This window comes from Heptranchias perlo, chromosome 39 (genome assembly GCF_035084215.1).
Source record: "Heptranchias perlo isolate sHepPer1 chromosome 39, sHepPer1.hap1, whole genome shotgun sequence".
Taxonomy (NCBI): Eukaryota; Metazoa; Chordata; class Chondrichthyes; order Hexanchiformes; family Hexanchidae; genus Heptranchias; species Heptranchias perlo.
The window spans coordinates 5464621-5485454 of NC_090363.1; the positions used below are offsets into that span (position 1 = coordinate 5464621).

Below are 20834 nucleotides of genomic sequence, written 5' to 3' on the forward strand. Positions count from 1 at the left end.
AAAGCACTTGTAAGAATCCAATTTAATAAAAGTGGAATTTGACTTATTTGCTCACCGTAAGTTAGTGCCCCGGCTTATAGCTCTGTTTAAATGAACTGACCGGGTAAGGCAAACTCCCTTTTCTCATTCCATTCCCCTGCTGACTAGTCCTGGGTTACAGTTCCTTAAGTCCAGGGAGGGGAGGGTATGTGTGTCTCGGGGGTGGGGGTGGGAGTGGGGGATGGGATCTGTGCTCTCCAAGGAGCCCTCGGGAAGGGCTATCGCAACCAACCAAACAGCTTGGCCATTTAAAATGGTTAAGTGGGGCACCTCACACTGTAGTACCAAATGCGGAATTGTTATTATATTGACCTAGAACAACCACCTGCATTTATATAGCGCCTTTAATGTAGTAGAACTTCCCCAAGGTGCTGAGCAGGAGCGATTATCAAACCAAATTTGACACCGAGCCATATAAGGAGATATTAGGACAGGTGAGCAAAAGCTTGGTCAAAAAGGTAGGTTTTAAGGAGCATCTTAAAGGAGGAGAGAGAGGTAGCGAGGCGGAGAGGTTTAGGGAGGGAATTCCAGAGCTTAGGGCCTAGGCAGCTGAACAGTGCAGCAAACACCACCGTTAAACCACAACATCTGTGTCTTGTCCAGTTGTGTTTCAGCTTCTGTATAATACTCGGGTGTCAGCTGTGACACAGCGTGCACTCAAACAGCAATATATTTTTCACAAGTTCCAGCAGGTTCAAAGGGAAGTGTGACAATTTCCGCCTGTTTGCTGCCTGCTCACCGACTGTTGGTGAGCGATAAGCAGAAGAGCTCACTGCTTAAAGGAGATTTTAAAAAACCACCCGAAAATTGCTGCAGTACGAGAATACTTTGTTGTCACACAAAGAGTAACATAAATCTGGAATTCTTTCCCCCCAAATGGTGGTGGTTGCTGCGACAATTGGAGCTTTCAAGACTGAGATCGATAGATTTCTGTTGGGTATCAAGGGATATGGAGCAAAGGTACAGATCAGCCATGAACTAATTGAACGGAGGAGCAAGCTCGACGGGCTGAATGACCTCCTCCCATTTCTATGTTCCTAAGACACGGAAGACAGTAAACATCTGAAGGGTTTTGATAGAGTAAATAGGGAGAAACTGTTTCCACTGGCCGGAGGGTCGGTAACCAGAGGACACAGATGTAAGTTTTAATTGCCAAAAGAACCAGAGGGGGAGATGAGCAGAGATTTTTTTTTTATGCAGCAAGTTGTTATGATCTGGAATGCACTGCCTGAAAAGGGTGGTGGAAGCAGATTCAATAATAATTTTGAAAAGGGAATTGAATTCGTGCTTGAAAAGGAAAAGAATTTGCAGGGCTATGGGGAAAGAGCAGGGGGGAGTTTCGGACTGGTTGGATAGCTCTTTGAAAGAGCCGGCACAGGCAGGATGGGCCGAATGGCCGCCTTCTGTGCTGTAAGATTCTGAATTTACTGCTCCACATGGACCAGAAATTTTGCAACAGTCCACATCACGTGGCACACCAACAGGATATCATTGCTTGGGGGGGGTGGGGGGGGGAAAAACTGTTTACTGACAGTGGATGGTTTTCAGCTTACGACAGAAACCGGTTCTCGAGGGTTTAGTCCAGGCGAAGCTTTGCTCTCACGTTTTCTGACACCTGAGCCCACTAAACGGACCAGTCGGAAACTAGTCTCCTTATCGGGCATCACCGAGGGGGCCAGACCTGCACTGTGTCACCGGCTCAAACATCACTGTCCATGAAAAAAAAGCACACACATCTAAAGGCTGAGGTACAAGTTTAATTTCACTAAACACAGTGCACAGATAAAATCTACCCTCCCCACCCCAGATTGGATCAGTGTGACGTGTGGTCTAATATTGATCTAAATCAATACGAGAACCTGCAGCCATTCCAGACTGTTGTGAACTGAGCGTTATAGGCTGCCCTCGGTTACTTCATGATTTAAGAAGCGGTTGCTTCCCGTTTTCTGTCGGCAGTAAGATCAGTTTAAAAAATTTCCCGGCAATCTATTTTAAGCTTGACTTTGCAACCCCTGCAGTTCTAATCACGCCGCAGCAGCTGCAAAAACCACACACAGTGTGGAGCTACTCCCTGGAGAATGGAAGGACTTGCATTTATATAGCGCCTTTCACGGCCCCAGGACGTCGCAAAGCACTTTACAACCAATGAAGTACTTTTGAAGTGCGGTCACTGTTGTAACATAGGAAACGCAGCAGCCAATTTGCGCACAGCAAGATCCCACATACAGCAATGAGATAAATGACCAGATAATTTTTTTTTAAAAGTGATGTCGGTTGAGGGGTAAATATTGGCCAGGACACCACTGCTCTTCTCCGAAATAATGCCATGGGATCTTTTACATCCACCTGATGCTCCCTCAGCATTGCACTGGGAGTGCCAGCCTAGATTCTGTGTTCAAGTCTCTGGAGGGGGGACTTGAATCAATGACTTTCTGACTCGGAGGCAAGAGGGCTACCCGCTGAGCCATGGCCGACGGAGGTAGTCTTGCATTTTATGCCTCCCTGTGCTTTGATATAACTGCCCTGTGACGGACTGATGACGATTCACCAGCCAGTGGTTTCTTTTCCCTGACTCCAGCATGATTTGTGAAGCAAAGCACACAGCGTGGTTAATATGAATGAAATAGAAAGCTGAACTATAAACTCCAGTTGTCAGGCATTAGCTACAGGGTGGGGTCAAACCACGACAGATGCTGGCTGCTGCTCGACCTCTTTTACTCCCCAAAGGGAACCGCTGCTTTCAGAAACGCAGTAAAGGGGAACTGAAAGAGAAACTTTAGCAGGACACACGAGTTTCGTCACTGTGTCTCCAGCAAAGGATCAGCCAGGAGGTTCTTTTGTACCACGTCTGAAATTTAAAACACTGATTATTTGGTGCAAATCCATTCCCGGAGAAACAAGCCGTTAACAACGATGAAATAGTGCAAGAGAGGAGCAGCTTGCTACCCTACACGCCCCCCCCACCAAAATCGGGCCTACACCGAGCCCCCAATACAACCCCCAGCGACCTCGGCAGCACCTTCACCACCGCCCAACATCTCCCGTCTGCACATTAAGTGTTCCACCTCGCCCACCCGCTGCCTCTCTCTCCCCCCACTCTCAGTTCCCCGTTTTCCTCGGTATCCCTGCCCACAGGCCGCTGCCATTAGGGGCAATTTGAACCCTTGTCCCATCGTACCGGAGCGAGCGGTGTTCTGACTGGTCGCACCTTCAAACCTGCTCCGGAGTTCAATTGAACGAGGCTGCAATATATCATCAAGCCCCAGCTCTCTCTCACACACACTCACACACAGTGCGTCCTGAAACACAACCAGCCCGTCAAATATCCAGACCGGGCCGCTGGAGCCAACAGAATAAAATGACCAATGTTCATAACGGTCACATTGTGCGTTACACTTCGGGGAGTTTACCCCATCTCCGACTACTACTAAAGGGGCCTTATGAACTAAGAGAACTCATCCACCCTTACTATGGGTCGATCGTCCCAGTAACAGATGGCAGCAGAAAAGAAATCCCTCCAAAATAAATCAGGTTACGATCTTTAATGCACAAGGCATATTTGCAGATACAACACGCTCATACTCCAACATGGAGCGTCACGGGACCTGTGACCTGTAGTAGGAACACAATATACGGTCAGAGTTGGCGATCCGAACGTCATCTCCGACAGTTTGAGGCGCGAGTCCATCTCCAGGCAGCCAACCGTGTACCCCGGCTAATGAAAACACAGTAGCAGAGGGAGATCCCACCACGACATTAGAGGGAGACCCTTCGAGATGGGGAGACCATCATTTGCTCGATGAGAATAAAAGGCCGGCCGTCACCGCACGCTCTCGGACAACTTGTTCAAAGCCTGAGAGAGGGCCGTCACCGTGTCCAGGATTCGCTGGCGGTGCTCCTCTGCCAGACGTCCCCCGCAGCGCTGGGCGAACCTGTCGGGGTGCCAGACCGCCTGCTGCTGCCGCAGGTACCGACGGTAGGCTGCCCGGTCGCTCCGCTCCACCCCGTGGACGATGATCGCCGCCATCTCCTCCGCCGTCCCCTTGGGCTCGGGCCAGGGGATGTCCCCGTAGGCCAGCCGCGTGCCGGAGGCGGTCGGGCCGAAGACGGCGGCGCAGTTTCGCTCGTAGCGGCGCTTGCGGCTGCAGGTCAGCTCCTCTGCTTTGCGCCCGGCCTGCTCCTGGTAACGGCGGTGCTCCGCCTCCAGCCGCTCCTGGAACTCCCGCTGCTCCTTCTCCTTGCGCTGGCGCTCTTCCTCCTGCTGCCTGGGGGCTTCTCTCCGCTGGCCGCCGCCTCCCGCCCAGGCCCGCTTGCGAGCGTACTCCTTGGCCAGGCGGTCGGCCCACTCGTCGTAAGTCTGCGGCTCAGGGTCGGGTACGCAGAAATCCTCTAAATAAAACAAAAGCAAAAAGGTAAATCGGCCAAATCCATAATGTGTAGCCCTCACTCTGGGAAGGATATACTGGCTCGGAGGGGCGTGAAATTCAGCGAGGGAGTAAGATCTGCTGGCAGAGTCCACAGGGTCAGCGCTGGGAAGGGTGAGTGGGATGGGAAGGAGATTGGCAGGTGCGCTGGGCGTGAAATTCAGCGAGGGAGTAAGATGGGGCAGTTGGGGTTGCTGCTCGTAAGGAGGCAGCGACAAGTGCCTCGATGGGCCCTTCGGAGGAGGGGCAGTGCAGATTCACCAGAAGAGCTAAAAGAGTTAAATTATGAGGGCAGGTTGCATAGACTCGCGTATAGAAGATTAAGGGGTGATATGATAGAGGTGTTTAAGATGATTAAAGGATTTGATAGGGTAGATAGAGAGAAACTATTTCCTCTGGTGGGGGAGGAGTCCAGAACCTTAAAATTACAGCTCGGCCGTTCAGGGGTGATGTCAGGAAGTGTTTCTTCACACAAAGGGTAGTGGAAATCTGGAACTCTCTGCTCCAAAAAGCTGTCGAGACTGGGGCTCAGTTGAAAATTTCAAAAGCGAGATCGATAGATTTTTGTTAGGCAAAGGTATTAAGGGTTATGGAACCAAGGCGGGTAAATGGAGTTAAGATACAGATCATCCATGATCTAATTGAATGGCAGAACAGGTTCGAGGGGCTGAATGGCCTCCTCCTGTTCCTACGTTCCATCATCAGGCCCTACAGACCTCCGATGAATCTACCCGCCTTGGGTCCGTAACCCTTAATACCCTTTGCCTAACAAAAATTTATCAATCTCAGTTTTGAAATTTTCAATTGACGCCCCCCACCCCAGTCTCTACAGCTTCTCTTGCTGAGACTCTCACCACAATATCTTATCCATTATTGCACAGTACTGACTTCCCAGCACCATTTCCTCATCAAGCACCAGTCAGTTGTCCAACTGGTGAATCCGGCTGCAGTTAACAAGACCCACAAAAATAAAGTGCCTTTCCACCGCTGCCAAAACAAGGTAATGCGGGGCGGGCTTTGTATTTGCTGGTGGAGCTGAACAGTGTGCGTTTGACTTCTGTCACGATTCAAAAAGAAAGAAAGACTTGCATTTATACAGCTCCTTACATAACCTCGGGAGGTCCCAAAGCTCTTTACAGCCAATTAAGTGCTTTGTGTAGTGTTAGTCACTGTTGCAATGCAGGAATCGCAGCAGCCATTTTGCGCACAGCAAGATCCCACAAACAGTAATGTGATAATGACCAGATAATCTGTTTTTTTTTTAAAGTGATGTTGGTTGAGGGATAAGTATTGGCCCAGGACACGGGGAAGATCTCCCCTGCTCTTCTTTGAAATAGTGGCCATGGGATCTTTTTACGTCCACCTAAGAGGGCAGATGGGGCCTCGGTTTAACGTATCATCTGAAGGATGGCCCCTCCGACCTCAGTACTGCAACGGGAGTGTCAGCCTAGATTTTGAGCTCAGGTCGCTGAAGTGGGACTTGAACCCACGACCTTTTGACCCAGAGGAGAGGGTGCTGCCCACTGAGCCACGGCTGGCACCATTTTCTAACTTTCAGAATATCTAACTATGCATTCATGGGGGGGGGGGGGGTGAGTGGGGGCGAATACCCTGGCGTAATAAGTTTAAAATGCCATGACTGAGCTAAATGTAGTTCCCAAAGGGATAAATTCACAGGAGAGCAGGGACGGAAGATGTAGGGAGAGCCTGTAGAGATGGCCTTATCTGTGATTGACGTGATGGGAGCAGAGAGGACACGTGAGATGGCAAGGTCGAGGGGGTGGCTGTGAATATGGGTTGGGGAGTTGATATGGAGGGAGGGATTAAGGGAGGATAGGAGGGCAGTGAACTCAGAGGAGAGAGAGCACGATGAGTTGAGATGGAGGTTGAAGTCACCGAGGATGAGAAGTCACTCGGTTCAGAGGCTGAGGGAGGAAAGCAATGGATATCTCGGTGAGAAACTTGGCGTGGTATTTGGGCGGGCGGTAGAGAACGAGAATTTTAAAGGAGAGGTGAAAGGGGTGGAACAAAGTGAGATGCTCAAAGGAGGAGAAGGTGCCAGAGCAGTAGGGCGACAGACCAAGGTGTGATTTGGTGATAAGGGCCAAACCACCACCGCGATGGTCTGGGCGGGGCAAGTGGTGGAAGGTATAGCCAGGCAGGGAGGCTTCATGAAGGGGGAAGGTGTCATCACCCGTCAGCCAGGTTTCCATCAAGGCCACGATCCACAATAAGCTCATGATTGGCAAGGGCCTTGTTCACAAGTGAACGGACATTCTGGAGGTAGATGCGGAGACGGTGATGGCTGATCTGCTGGCAGAGTCCACAGGGTCAGCGCTGGGAGGGGTGAGTGGGATGGGAAGGAGATTGGCAGGTGCGCTGGGCGTGAAATTCAGCGAGGGAGTAAGATGGGGCAGTTGGGGGTTGCTGCTCGTAAGGAGGCAGCGACGAGTGCCTCGATGGGCCCTTCGGAGGAGGCCAGGAGAGGCACGGAGGGAAGCTGTAGGCTCATCTAAGAGGAAGTCAAGCCTGGGACGGCGGCAGGAGAGTAGGAAGGCCGGGGAGCGCTGAAGGGTTGGGGTAGGGATTTGGAGGGGCAGAGTGCCCGAGGGGAGAAATGAAAGGAGGCATGACGACAGGAGAGAAGGGGCTGGCGGGGGGGAGGGGTGGGGGGGGGGGAAGAGAAAAGAAAAAAAAAGGCGGAGGAAAAGCAGAAATAGAAGCGATGGGCTCGGGTCCAGAGCAGCAGCCAAAACGCACATGCGAATGGACACAGGGAAACTCATGTTACATAGGCGTGATTACATAGCAAAATTGTGATAGATATATCCTGGCAATAAACAGGGGATAGAGAGGAGACAGTAGCAGGGAGTCCAAAGTTAAAGTCAGGGGTCCCGTGGTGGGATAAAGTTGACGCAGATAGGTTGGAATCAGCTTGGAGCATCGACGAGCTGATATCCAGGTTCGGAGTCAGTTGTGGAGGGCGAGTGAGTCCAGAAGCTATCTGAAGGGTAGAGTATTGGAGGACGGGCTGCTGGAGGTACTTCCACGGGAATGAAGAGCCAGCAGGTGTGCAGAATCGATCGAGGGGCAGGAAAACGGTGGCGAAGTTGGAGGTCGCTATAAAGATCCAGGAGTGGCGGAGAAATGGACTACAGCCCAGGAGAGTGAATTTCTGACCGGGCACCCACACTGTAGCAAAATAAAGCTGAAAAATCAGTAGGCCCAGTAGGACGCTCATAACCTCAGCAGGTAACAGCAGCGGTGGGGGATGGGCTGTAGGCGGGACAAAGTTACCGTAAAACTTAAACAACTGAATAGCAGATCAGAGTCACAGCAGCTGAATCTTGCAGCGTAGTCCAGTAGAGTAGCGTACTCTTGACGGCAGAGAAGTCCAGGAAACTGGAAGCCAAATTTGAGTAAAGATCCAGTGCTGACTGGCGAAATCAAAGAGCAGGCCTGGTCGGGGGGATGGGCAGTGGGCCCAGGTAACTTTAAACTTGCAGTTTGAACTTGGAGTTCAGGCTAAAATGCGCCCACTATTACAGCCAGGGGAACTTAAACCGTGGAAGAGAGGAGATTGGGGGAAATCATAGAAAGGTTACAGCACAGAAGGAAGCCATTCGGCCCATCGAGTCCATGCCAGCTCTATGCAAGAGCAATCCAGCTAGTCCCACTCCCCCGCCCTATCCCCGTAGCCTTCCAAATCTTTACCTTTCAAGTACTTATCCAGTTCCCTTTCGAAGGCCATCATTGAATCTGCCTCCACCACCCCCTTGGGCAGTGCATTCCAGATCCTAACCACTCGCTGTGTAAAAAAGTTTTTCCTCATGTCACCTTTGGTTCTTTTGCCAATCACCTTAAATCTATGTCCTCTGGTTCTTGACCCTTCCGCCATTGGGAACAGTTTCTCTCTATCTACTCTGTCTAGACCCTCTGTGATTTTGAATACCTCTATCAAATCTCCTCGCAACTGTCTCTGTTCCAAGGAGAACAACCCCAGCTTCTCCAGTCTATCCCCGTAACTGAAGTCCCTCATCCCTGGAATCACCCTAGTAAATCTCTTCTGCACCCTCTCTAAGGCCTTCACATCTTTCCTAAAGTGTGGTGCCCAGCACTGCACACAATACAATACTCCAGTTGTGGCCAAACCAGTGTTTTATAAGGGTTTATCATGACTTCCATACTTTTGTACTCTATGCCTCTATTTATAAAGCCCAGGATCCCATATGCTTTTTTAACCTCTTTCTTAACCTGCCTGCTACCTTTAATGATTTGTACATATACTCCCAGATCTCTCTGTTCCTGTACCCTTTTAGAGTTGTGCCCTCTAGTTTATATTGCCTCTCCTTGTTCTTCCTACCAAAACGTATCAGTTCGCATTTTTCTGCTTTAAATTTCATTTGCCACATGTCCGCCCATGCCACCAGCCTGTCTATATCCTCTTGAAGTCTATCATAGAATCATAGAAAGGTTACAGCACGGAAGGAATAATTCGGCCCATCAAGTCCGCGCCGGCTCTATGCAAGAGCAATCCAGCTAGTCCCACTCCCCCGCCCTATCCCTGTAGCCCTGCAAATTTTTTCCTTTCAAGTACTTATTCAGTTCCCTTTTGAAGGCCATGATTGAATCTGTCTCCACCACCCCCTCGGGCAGTGCGTTCCAGATCCTATCCACTCGCTGTTTAAAAAAGTTTTTCCTCATGTCACCTTTGGTCCTTTTGCAAATCACCTTAAATCTATGTCCTCTGGTCCTTGACCCTTCTGCCAATGGGAACAGTTTCTCTCTATCTACTCTGTCTAGACCCTTCACAAAGGGAGAAAAGGCGAACATAAGAAATAGGAGCAGGAGTAGGCCAATCGGCCCTTCGAGCCTGCTCCGCAATTTAATAAGATCATGGCTGATCTGATCGAGTTGCACAGCAAAGGAGCTCCCTACGGAGCAGCCAGCCCAGGGGTCATTGAAGGAAGACATTTAGACCACTTGTGGGAGGAACGGATATCTTTCTACCCGGGAGGGTATCCATGGCAGCCGTAAATTTGGACCATCCTCACGTTCATAAAATAAATACGTCTTTAGCTTATGTGATCGATGGACATTGTGGTTGACTGGCTAAATCCTGCCACAGAACTTTGACTGCTACAAACTTGTACTTAAGCCCGATATTGTTGCTAGTCTGCTGCACACTGTATGATGTCAACCTTCTTTACGATTTAATTTTTCCTTATTTGTACGAGCCTGTGACACTGAGTAGGGTCTGTGGGAAGGTAGGCTGTTTTGTAAGGATTGGTGCATCATACCAAGTAAGCCACAGTGTAGTGTTTTGCTGAAACTGTGTAGCTTAGAGTGTCCCTTTAAAACCAGATGATGTCATCAATGTGCATCCCTGGGTCACTGAGAGGTCAATTGTCCTCAGCCAGACCTTTGGGTTAATTAGGGATCAGATTGGCTTTCTTTTATGTACCTTTTTGTCTTAAAAAGGTAGTTCCTGAAGTCTCTGGAATACGTTGCCGGCTGGTGTGGTGGGTGCTGACTGCCTGCATTGTCTTCAAGAAGGAGCTGGACTGGTTCTTGAATGGGGCAGAGATCACATCATATAGAAGGTAAGGGGTTTTAACAGATAAGACTTGGTCCATGTGATCTCCTGGACTGGTGTCGGTCGCGTGAGGTGGGTCGGAGAGGAATTTCTTTTCCTTATTGGGCCTGGGTTTTTTCTCTCCTTTTTTTGTCTCTCCCAGGTGATTACAATGGTGCGGGCGGTAGAGCGGTGGGAAGTGACTAGTCAGGACGGTCCAGCCATCATGAGTGTGGGACAGGCTTGATGCACCAATTGGTCTTTTCCTGCCCGTCATTTTCGTTTGCTCGTGAATCAGTCAGTCAGCAGGTACTTTCTGTTGATCGGTAAGTCTCTCTGTACGCTGGAAATGACTGGCTTGCTTTCTTTATATTTAAAACTTTTTAAGTATTGACACAAGTTCCCCTCGGCTACAGCTGACACCTGAAGTATTGCAAAACTTATAGATCACTCTCCTCCTACACGTGTTGCAGATGCTGCACCGTACGAAAGCAAGGAAGTTATGTTAAACCTTTATAAATCACTGGTTGAGGCCTCAGCTGGAGTATTGAGTCCAATTCTGGGCACCACATTTTGGGAAGGATGTCAAGGCCTTGGAGAGGCTGCAGAAGTGATTTACTAGAATGGTTCAAGGGATTTTTTTTTTTTTTAATTCATTCTCAGGATGTGGACATCGCTGGCAAGGCCAACATTAATTGCCCATCCCTAATTGCGAAGGTGGTGGTGATTCGCCTTATTGAACTGCTGCAGTCCGTGTGGTGAAGGTTCTCCCACAGTGCTGTTAGGTAGGGAGTTCCAGGATTTTGACCCAGCGACGATGAAGGAACGACGATGTATTTCCAAGTCAGGATGGTGTGTGACTTGGAGGGGAACGTGCAGGTGGTGGTGTTCCTATGCACCCGCTGCCCTTGTCCTTCTAGGTGGTAGCGGGCACAGGTTTGGGAGGTGCTGTCGAAGAAGCCTTGGCGAGTTGCTACAGTGCATCTTGTAGATGGTACACCCTGCAGCCATGTTGCGCCAGTGGTGGAGGGAGTGAATGTTTAAGGCGGTGTGTGGGGTGCCAATTAAGCAGATGCGGGGTTTCAGTTATGTGGAGAGACTGGAGAAACTAGGCTTGTTCTCCTTAGAACAGAGAAGGTAAAGGGGAGATTTGATAGAGGTGTTCAAAATCATGAAGGATTTTGATAAAGTAAATAGCAAAGTATCATAGAGGGTACAGCACAGAAGAAGGCCATTTGGCTAATCGTGCCTGTGCTGGCTCTTTGAAAGGGCTATCCAATTAGTCCCACTCCTCTGCTCCTTCCCCATAGCACTGTAAAAGTTTTCCCTTCAAGTATTTACTCAATTTCCTTTTGAAAGTTACTAATGAGTCTGTTTCCACCGCCCTTTCAGGCAGTACATGCCAGATCATCATAACTTGCAGCGTAAAAAAATGTTTCCTCATGTCGCCTCTGATTCTTTTGCCAATTCCTAAGGAGAAGCTTTCCAGTGGTAGAAGGATCAGCAACCAGAGGACACAGAGTTAATGTAATTGGCAAAAGAACCAGATGGGGGAGATGAGGAGAATCTTTTTACGCAGCGAGTTGTTATGATCTGGAATGCGCTGCCTGAAATGGCGGTGGAAGAAGATTCAATAGTAACTTTCAAAAGGGAACTGGATAAATACTTGAAGGGGAAAAACTGGGGAGTGGGACTAATTGGCTAGATTGTTCAAAGAGCCAGCACAATTGGGCCAAATGGCCTCCTCCTGTGCTCTATGATTCTATGAATTCAAAAATTAACATCAAAAGATTCAGTGAATCACAAATTCACACAAGCTTATGTTAACAATACGCATATTAGAATTTCGAACCTCAAACCTTCCAACAAACACCACTTAAGAAAATGAAGAGTCCAAGTTTGTCTCATTAATAGGGCAAGTGATTCATTATCGATCAGCAGCTGCCACTTTCATTGCCTCTGGGACATTTTTGTGCATAAATGGGAGTTTCTGCGAAGCAAATCACGCCATGTGCGTGCAAAGTGTAGAAAAAAAAACAAGGTTTGCTTCAATCATTAATTCAAAACAAACACACCTGAGCTGCAGGGTCGGGTGTACGTTCAGTCGATGTTAAAGGAAGAAGAGTGACGACAGGTGCCGAGCAGAGCTGGGATTTAGAAAGAATTTTGTGCTCAGAAACAGTGATCTAGAAGTGCTGAGCTGCTTTTTCGCTTGGTACAACGTTCCCGGGAAACAATCGGAAAGGGCGACAGATTTCTTTTTCGTCCCACGGACACATTTAAAATGTGACGCACGACACACGCAAAACGATGAATGTATTAGTTGGTGTTGCTCATCGTAAGTCAGATGACACGCTCGCTGTTTTATGGCAGGGGTGTTATAACATGCGACATGTATGTTGTTAAAGTGGGATCGTGTTTAAGCTGGCTTATCTCTTTAAGTTTAGTTACTGTAAGTTAACAAGAGTATAACTGCTCAGGCAATGAGGTGCGACATAGTTGAATAGCCTGTCAGCACTCACTTGGTGAGGCTTGAGGGCAGCCAACACCTGTGGAGCTCCATCCCGGAACGGTATCAGCACCTACAGGAGAGGAAAGGAGAAAACTGGGGGAGGGGAGGAGGGAGGGGGGGAGGGGGGGAGGGAGGGGAGGGGGGAGGGGAGGGGAGGGAGGGGAGGGGGGGGGAGGGGGAGGGGGAGGGGGAGGGGAGGGGGGAGGGGAGGGGGGAGGGGGGGAGTGGGAGGGGAGGGGGGGAGGGGAGGGGGGAGAGTGGAGAGGGGGGAGGGAAGGGGAAGGGAGGGAAGGGAAGGGGAAGGGAGGGGGAAGGGGAGTGGGGAGGGGGAAGGGGAGTGGGGAGGGGGAAGGGGAGTGGGGAGGGGGAGGGGGAGGGGGAGGGAGAAAGGTATTTTTATGCTGTTGTATTGCTCCAGATCCCAGAGCACGCACACAGCCCAATATAAAGCACCACCCTGGGCCATTCTTACATCCTTTCCATTCTTCTCACCTTCATATCGTCCACACTTTTGGTAGAATTCATCCTCGCACTCCCCAAAGAGCTTGTGATACCACTCTCTGTCAGCGTGCTCCTTCCTCGGGTCATTCTTCTCCTCAGTTGGTGCTCCTGGACACTGCAGTTATGTTTAAAAAAACAAAAATTGTACTGGAACGGTTTGTGCTTTTGTTTTGTATACAAGGCACATTTTCCTCATTACTGTAAATATTTTCACATACGTGGACGGAAATTTTGTGTTCATTTTCCAGTGGAGGGGTCGAGGGAGGTGGTTGTGAGGTAGAGTTGGGTGTCGTCAGCATACATGTGGAATCTGATGTTGCGTTTTCAGATGATGTTGCCAAGAGGCAGCATGTCGATGAGAAATAGGAGGGGGCCAAGGATCGATCTTTGAGGGACTCTGGAGGTAACTGTGCGGGGAGTGGGAAGAGAAGCCATTGCAGGTGGTTCTCTGGCTACGGCTGGATAGATAAGAAGGGAACCAGGCGAGTGCAGTCCCACCCAGCTGGACGACAGAGGAGAGTCGTTGGAGGAGGATGGTGTGGTCAACTGTGTCAAACCATGAAGGAAGAAGAGTTTCCCCGGTGGTTGAATCAATCAATGTGTCATATGGACCAGGAGGTCAGGAGTTCCATCCCCAGTCTGTGCTGAGCTAGCTCATTTCATCCCAGGCCGCAGCGAGTACATCACAACCCGCCTTGGTACCAGCTCCTCCCAAGAAAAATTAAGCTCGCCCGAAATCCGGATACCGGTTAAAATGTTATTGTTGTGAGGTCACTAACATTGAAAAGGAGTATCAGGCCAGACGGGGTCACTTAAGAAAGCGAGGTTACCTGATGTTCCGTCAGTGACCTGAGAATGTCTCTTGGAGTGACTCCATCCTCGTTCAGCACATCCATCGCAGCCGGGCAATGCTTTTCCAGAGGAACCACGAGATCCTCATAGACTGGAAAGGATGAGATTGCATACGGTTAGACAAGAGAGCTCATCCCTCTCTTATGGGTGTCAGCAGTGGGTAGCGCTCTCGCCTCTGTGTCAGGAGGTGGTGGGTTCAAGTCCTGCTCCAGAGACTTGACTACCTAATCTATGCTGACACTCCCAGTGCAGTACTGAGGGGAGCGCTGCACTGTCGGAGGTGTCGACTTTCAGATGAGACATTAAACCGAGGCTCCGTCTGCCCTCTCAGGTAAAACATCCCACAGCCACTATTGCGAAAAAGAGCAGGGGAGTTCTCCCCCGGTGTCCTGAGCTAATATTTACCCCTCAACCAACATCACTAACTGGTCATTATCACATTGCTCTTTGTGGGATCTTGCTGTGCGCAAATTGGCTACCGTGTTTCCTACAATAGCGACTACACTTCAAAAGTACTTCATCGGCTGTAAAGCGCTTTGGGACGTCCTGGGGTCGTGAAAGCCGCTGTATAAATCCACGTTCTTTCTTTCTTTTTATTTTCTCACCCCCAAACCCTCCATGTCTTGCGTCTGTTAGTACTCCAGAATCAATCCCAGAGGCCTGCTGTCACTTTCTGCCATGACGTCTGCTGATAGCTTCTAATTTATAAGCAAGGAGTGGAAGAATCGCACAGCTTCCCCTATGACTAACAGGCAAGCGTGTGTTTCAAAGATGGACCACAGCATAGGCTGGAAAAGCCTTGAATTAATGGATAAATGCACTGTCTGGTGTGGCACTGAGCCAGGATGACCCCCTCCTCCATTCCAATCCTTAGTCTGTGCCGAGCTAACTGGTCTCAACAAGTGCAGTGGGGGAGGACGGCAACGGCTCCTGTTCCTGACCGCTAACCAATGACCTCTGCCGGGAAACAAAGACCAGATGTTCCAGGCACAGATTCAGGTTTGTTTTTTGGCTAGTGTGGGAAATAGAAAAATGTCACACAGTGGCTGCTCTTCTAAGGTTTATGGCACATTACTGGTACAGAGCGAAGCTTGAATCTGTAGCTAGCCATGATGTACCTGACCTGTTTGATGGGACAGTGTAATGGGAGCTTTACTCTGTATCTAATCCGTGCTGTACCTGCCCTGGGAGTGTTTGATGGGACAGTGTAGAGGGAGCTTTACTCTGTATCTAACCCGTGCTGTACCTGCCCTGGGAGTGTTTGATGGGACAGTGTAGAGGGAGCTTTACTCTGTATCTAACCTGTGCTGTGCCTGCCCTGAGAGAGCTTTACTCTGTATCTAACCCTGCACCTGCCCTGGGAGTGTTTGATGGGACAGTGTAGAGGGAGCTTTACTCTGTATCTAACCCTGTACCTGCCCTGGGAATGTTTGATGGGACAGTGTAGAGGGAGCTTTACTCTGTATCTAACCCTGTACCTGCCCTGGGAGTGTTTGATGGGACAGTGTAGAGGGAGCTTTACTCTGTATCTAACCCTGTACCTGCCCTGGGAGTGTTTGATGGGACAGTGTAGAGGGAGCTTTACTCTGTATCTAACCCTGTACCTGCCCTGGGAGTGTTTGATGGGTCAGTGTAAAGGAAGCTTTAGTCTGTATCTAGCCCGTGCTGTACCTGATCTGGGAGTGCCTTATGCTGACAGTGGGTGGTTGAAATGGGAAATGTTCCAATCCCCAGCACCAGCATTCCTCATTTTGATAAGCACAATGTTCAGGTCCAAAAGAAACTGGTCCTTCCCGCCAGCTCGGAGCTCCCTCCCCAGGTCCCCGCCCCTTCAATCCCAGACGTCACATCACCTCTCTTTCCTTTCTTCACCGCCTCCCTGGCTGCCAGGTGCAGTGGAGTATTTCCCTTCTGGTCCTGGATGAAAGGGTCGGCTCCGTGTTTCAACAGCAGTCGGGCAGCGGCGTCGTCTCTCCGCGAGCAGGCCACGTGAAGCGGGGTGCGGCCCCTCCGCCCGGCGAACGTCACCCTCAGCTCGCGATGCTTGCGGAGGTACGACTTCAACTTCAGCACGCTTCCGTCCTCCACATAGTGCAGCAACTTCTGCTGCTTCCGGGAAACCATGGCAACGGTGAAAAGCCTGATTTATATTAAAAGAAAAATGGTAAATATAGACTTGTTCAGGAATAACCAAGATCACAAGGTCCAGAACAACCAGTGAATTATTTCAAGAGTTTCAGAAACCTGGGAGTGAGAGCACAGGAGGAGGCCGTTCAGCCCATCGTGCCTGTGCCGGCTCTTTGAAAGAGCTGTCCAATTAGTCCCCACTCCCCTGCTCTTTCCCCGTAGACATGTAACTTTTTTTCCATTCAAGTATTTATCCAATTCCCTTTTGAAAGTTATTATTGAATCTGCTTCCACCGCCCTTTCAGGCAGCGCATTCCAGATCAGAACAACTCGCTGCGTAAAAAAATGTTTCCTCATGTCGCCTCTGGTTCTTTTGCCGATCGCCTTAAATCTGTGTCCTCTGGTTACCGACTCTTCTGCCACTGGAAACAGTTTCTCCTTATTTACTCTATCAAAACCGCTCATGATCTTGAACACCTCTATCAAATCTCCCCTTAACCTTCTCTGTTCTAAGGAGAATAACCCCAGTCTGTAACTGTTTATGACACAGAAATGGACCATTCAGCCCAACCGGTCAATATTCTTATCTTCCACATGAGCAGCCGTCCTAATTCCATGTGCCTGCCCTGTTCCCATATGTTTACTCCTCTTTCCTTCAACCTCCTATCTAACCTGTTCTTAAATGAGTGATTGTTGCTTCATTCACTATCGAACAGCACTGCACAGCCTCACAAGTCTTTGTGTAAAGATAAAGTTTCTCCTGCTCTCCGTCCTAAATCTCTTCCAATTAATCTTATACCTGTGTCCCCTCAATCACTGGAACCAGACTGTTTCCATCTACACTCTCCCATCCCTTCATAATTTTAAACACCTCTGTCAAATCACCCCTCAGTCTCCTCTATTCTATTAAAAACAGCCCCAATTTTTCCAGGTCTTTTGCCATTTTTTTTTGTATTTCCTCACACCAGGCGGCATCCCAGTGAATCCACGCTGTACCCTCTCTATTGCCTCAGCATCCTTCCTGCAGTGCGGAGCCCAAAACCACACAAATGGCCGTTACTCACCATTTTCTTCGATTCTAACGCCATTTGCAATTTGCTTGCACTCTTGGTCACACCAAGCTGCCCCTCGTCACTCTGACCGTGCATGAGATAAGCAGTGGGATGAGGCGTGTTTATTTTCTGGGAGCATGTTTACTGACCTTTGATAAACAGTGGATGATTATTACCCATTTAGATAATGTTTTCTGACTCTAATGACATTTCCGATTCAGAAAAAAAAAGTCTTGTCAAGGCTCAATTACTTTTCTTGCATTAAGTTCTCCGTAGTTCACTGTACATTCATTAGTGTCAGAAAATAATGCATTAAATGTGCATCCACAACAACACTGGAGCAACAACACATGACATGCTGCTGAAGTCTTGATCTCAGTCGTCTGCAGGGTGGGTGGAGTGGGGAAGAACAGCACTGAGTGCAACCCACAGACCTACTCCATTGTTCTCACCCCCCCCCACACCTGGCTCTGTACTTGCTTATACACAACAACTACTTGCATTTATGTAGCACCATTAACATAGTAAAAAAAAAATCCCAAGGTGCTGCACAGGAGCCTTATCAAATAACATTTGACACCGAGCACGTAAGGTTTTATCAGGACAGGCTTGGTCAAAGAGGTAGGTTTTGAGAAGCATCTTAAAAGGAGGAGAGAGAGAGGCGGAGAGATTTAGGGAGGGAATTCCAGAGCTTAGGGCCGAGGCAGCAGAAAGCACGGCCGTGATTAAAAATCGGGGATGGGCAAAAGGCCAGAATTGGAGAAGAGCAGAGATCTCGGAGGGTTGTAGGGCTGGAGGAGATTACAGGGACTGGTAGGGAGCAAGGCTATGGAGGGATTTGAACACAAGGTTGAGAATTTTAAAATCGAGGCCTTGCCAGACCAGGAGCCAATGTAGGTCAACGAGCACAGGGGTGACGGGTGACGGGGGGCGGGGGGGGGGGGGGGGGGAAACAGGACGTGGTGCGAGTTAGGATATGGGCATCAGAGCTTTGGATGAACTCACTTCTTCCAGTTCTGATGAAAGGTTATCGACCTGAAATGTGAACTCTGTTTCTCTCTCTCTCCCCATGGATGCTGCCTGGCCTGCTGTGTGTTTCCTACATTTTCTGTTTTTATTCCAGTTACCTTCCAGATAGGGGAAGGGGGGAGGGAATAAATAAATAAATAAATAAGATGAACTGTTACCCGGGACAGATCTCACAAACTGCCCACCCAGCCACCTTCCAAACAAGACATATAGGGGCCTAATAACGACAGGATGCACACGTACTGGTAAACCATAGTTTACAGAACAGGAGGAATCCACACAGCCCGTTGTGTACGTGACTGCACTTTGCTAGAAAAACTAATCCCACTGCCCTGCTCTCTCCTCGTAGCTCTGTATCGTCCCCTGCTTTGAATACTTATCCAACTTTCCCTTAAAAGATGCAATGTTCTCTCTCTTCCAAACACTCCCTGTGGCAAACCGTCCAGTGCTCCGGTAACCCTCTGTGTAAAGAAATTTCTCCGAACTTCATTCCTTGCTCTTTCGTTGATATTTTTTAAAGTGACGACCCCCTTCATCACTGACTCCCCAACCAGAGGACAGTCTTTTCCTATTCACTCTGTGAAGGCCATTTAAAAAGAAAGATGTGTTTACAATAATCAGTCTTCCCGCAACTTTCCAAAACAAACTTTTCAGGCCAATAATGTCCATTTAATGAAGAAAAAGAAACTACTGATCCCACCATAAGGACCAAGCAGTCTAGATTTGGAGCAGGAAGTAGATCTGGGGACAAGAGAAGGGGCTGGATTCCAAAAATCTTATCGAACTTAAAACTTTCCACTTTGCCTGTTCATCTTGCAGGCGTGAAGTCATCAGTTTATAGGAACAGGAGGAGGCCATTCAGCCCCTCGTGCCTGCTCCGCCATTTCATAAGATCATATGTAAGTAATCTTACAACACCAGGTTATAGTCCAACTGTTTTATTTGAAAAATCACAAGCTTTCGGAGGCTTTCTCCTTCGTCACACTCACCTGACGAAGGAGAAAGCCTCCGAAAGCTTGTGATTTTCAAATAAAACAGTTGGACTATAACCTGGTGTTGTAAGATTCCTTACATTTGTCAACCCCAGTCCATCACCGGCATCTCCACATCATGATAAGATCATGGCTGATCTGTGATCTAACTCCATATACCCGCCTTTGGCCCATATCCCTTAAAGTTTCAATTGATTTTCATCAGCAGCAAAAATTAAACACTTAAAAACTGAGACTTTAAGTCAGGAATGACCCCACCCAAGTCCCCACTGTGCAGCTCTTTGGACTGGGGGGAAGGGCAGGGGGGGCACCCCTAAAACAACAATAACAACATTACTCACCAACACAACCAGTAAATGTGACAACTAATATCACCAGAAATTAATATGAATAGACAGCAATTATCATAACAAGGTAAAGTCGCTCTGGGGGGTGTTTGTTGATACCTGTGGCCTCCGCGAGGGGAAGTATTTCACAGCCGGAACCGGTCCTCCTTTCAATACGGTCTGAGTGAAACACGCTCCGCAACGATTGTTCCCACCGTGGAGTGAGAGAGACTCTGACAGGAGACAGAAGCGCCAGGACGCTCAAACCCCAGATCAGGATTTAATAACTAAATCGCAACAAACGTTTGCATTGAAAAAAATAAATAATATACACATAACTAAATATCGCAAATATATCAAATAATATATTAAAACATGGTCTTGTTTGGGGTTTTTTTTTGTTTGATGACCCCAGTGTCTCCTTATTATGTAAAAAAAAAAGGCAAAACTCGATCTCTTTCCCCAGAAGACTTTGGGTTATCGCAATAACCATAAAAATGAAGTCAGGAAATTTGTTTTTTTTTCGTCTCGAAGGCAAGAAGTGAGAAAGCCCGAGGCCTTGTTGCTGGTTGCCAGGGGGCTGGTTTCCAAGGCGGCGCGGTCGTCACTTCCCGCCGGCAGCGGAAGTTGGGCCTGAGCGGAGTTGGGGGGCGAGCGCGCGGACCGGGAGTGAGGACAATCCGGGGAATCGCGGACCCTCTGGCTGGTTGTTAGATTCTCTCACACACACGCACACAAAAAAAATTAAAAACAGCGACTCTCCTGACTGGTAAATCTTTTACAAATCTTATGTATTTCTTTCTATTTATGTCACCAAACCCTCCAATGGAAAATGCTAGCGATTTAAATCGGAGAGCTGCGTTAGCCAAAGCAGGTAGAAAAAAAAAATAGACTTTTTTTTAAAAAAACAAAGAAATGAAGCGATTAATTTTTAGTTCTGTCTCTCTCGGTGTGTCGGTCGGCGAAGCCTGTCTGAACTAGGCCACGTTGCTAAGGGGAAGGGAGGGGGCGACAACCTAGACTGACCACCGAGGAAGGTATGTCCCGCCTCCTCCCCCGCTCCTGGCCAATAGCAAGTGGGATTCAAGGGGGCGGGTCGACGCTGATTGGATTACCGCGCTGTCGGTCAAGTGCACCACGTTTCCGGTAGTCAAGATAGGTCGACCCGTACCCGAGGCTGGTAGATTTTTTTTTACCATATATTCTATTTTTAATTTACCAACGCTTTTGTGTTTCTAACGGTCGGGTTTTAAAATAGGCGGTAATCTTAAATTATCGTTGTGTGTTATGTCGAAAATACGGTTTAATCGGGCCGAAATATTCAAGCGTCGAGCGAACCGGCGGGTTGGTGGTGGTGAGGGAGGAGGCAAGTCTCCAACGGCGCATGACGGAAGTTGTAGTTCGG

At 48.8% G+C, this 20834-nt stretch overlaps 2 protein-coding genes across 7 annotated transcripts in view; one reads left to right on the plus strand and one right to left on the minus strand.

Moving 5' to 3' along the window:
- Positions 1 to 3566: 3566 nt before the first annotated feature.
- nfkbil1 (nuclear factor of kappa light polypeptide gene enhancer in B-cells inhibitor-like 1) lies at positions 3567 to 20376 on the minus strand. Of its 3 annotated transcripts, XM_067973948.1 has the most exons (6): positions 19550 to 20376; positions 17095 to 18688; positions 15757 to 16043; positions 13882 to 13994; positions 13043 to 13166; positions 3567 to 4428 (listed from the first exon to the last, which is right to left on the minus strand). In XM_067973948.1, exons 3-6 carry the CDS (start codon positions 16025 to 16027, stop codon positions 3860 to 3862), a joined length of 1077 nt encoding a protein of 358 aa, XP_067830049.1. In that variant the 5' UTR covers positions 16028 to 16043; positions 17095 to 18688; positions 19550 to 20376; the 3' UTR covers positions 3567 to 3859. The 3 variants fall into 3 exon arrangements, with proteins under 3 accessions (XP_067830049.1, XP_067830051.1, XP_067830050.1); XM_067973950.1 differs by lacking the exon at positions 17095 to 18688; XM_067973949.1 differs by lacking the exons at positions 17095 to 18688; positions 19550 to 20376 and adding an exon at positions 19445 to 19543.
- The window catches only part of csnk2b (casein kinase 2, beta polypeptide), a 33093-nt gene continuing 32296 nt past the window's right edge, over positions 20038 to 20834 (plus strand). For 3 of the 4 annotated variants that reach the window (XM_067973951.1, XM_067973955.1, XM_067973953.1), the window contains exon 1: positions 20038 to 20198. The gene's annotated coding sequence lies outside the window, so the exon portion shown is untranslated. The remainder of the gene's footprint in view (positions 20199 to 20834) is intronic. The other variant, XM_067973952.1, reaches the window with a different exon arrangement.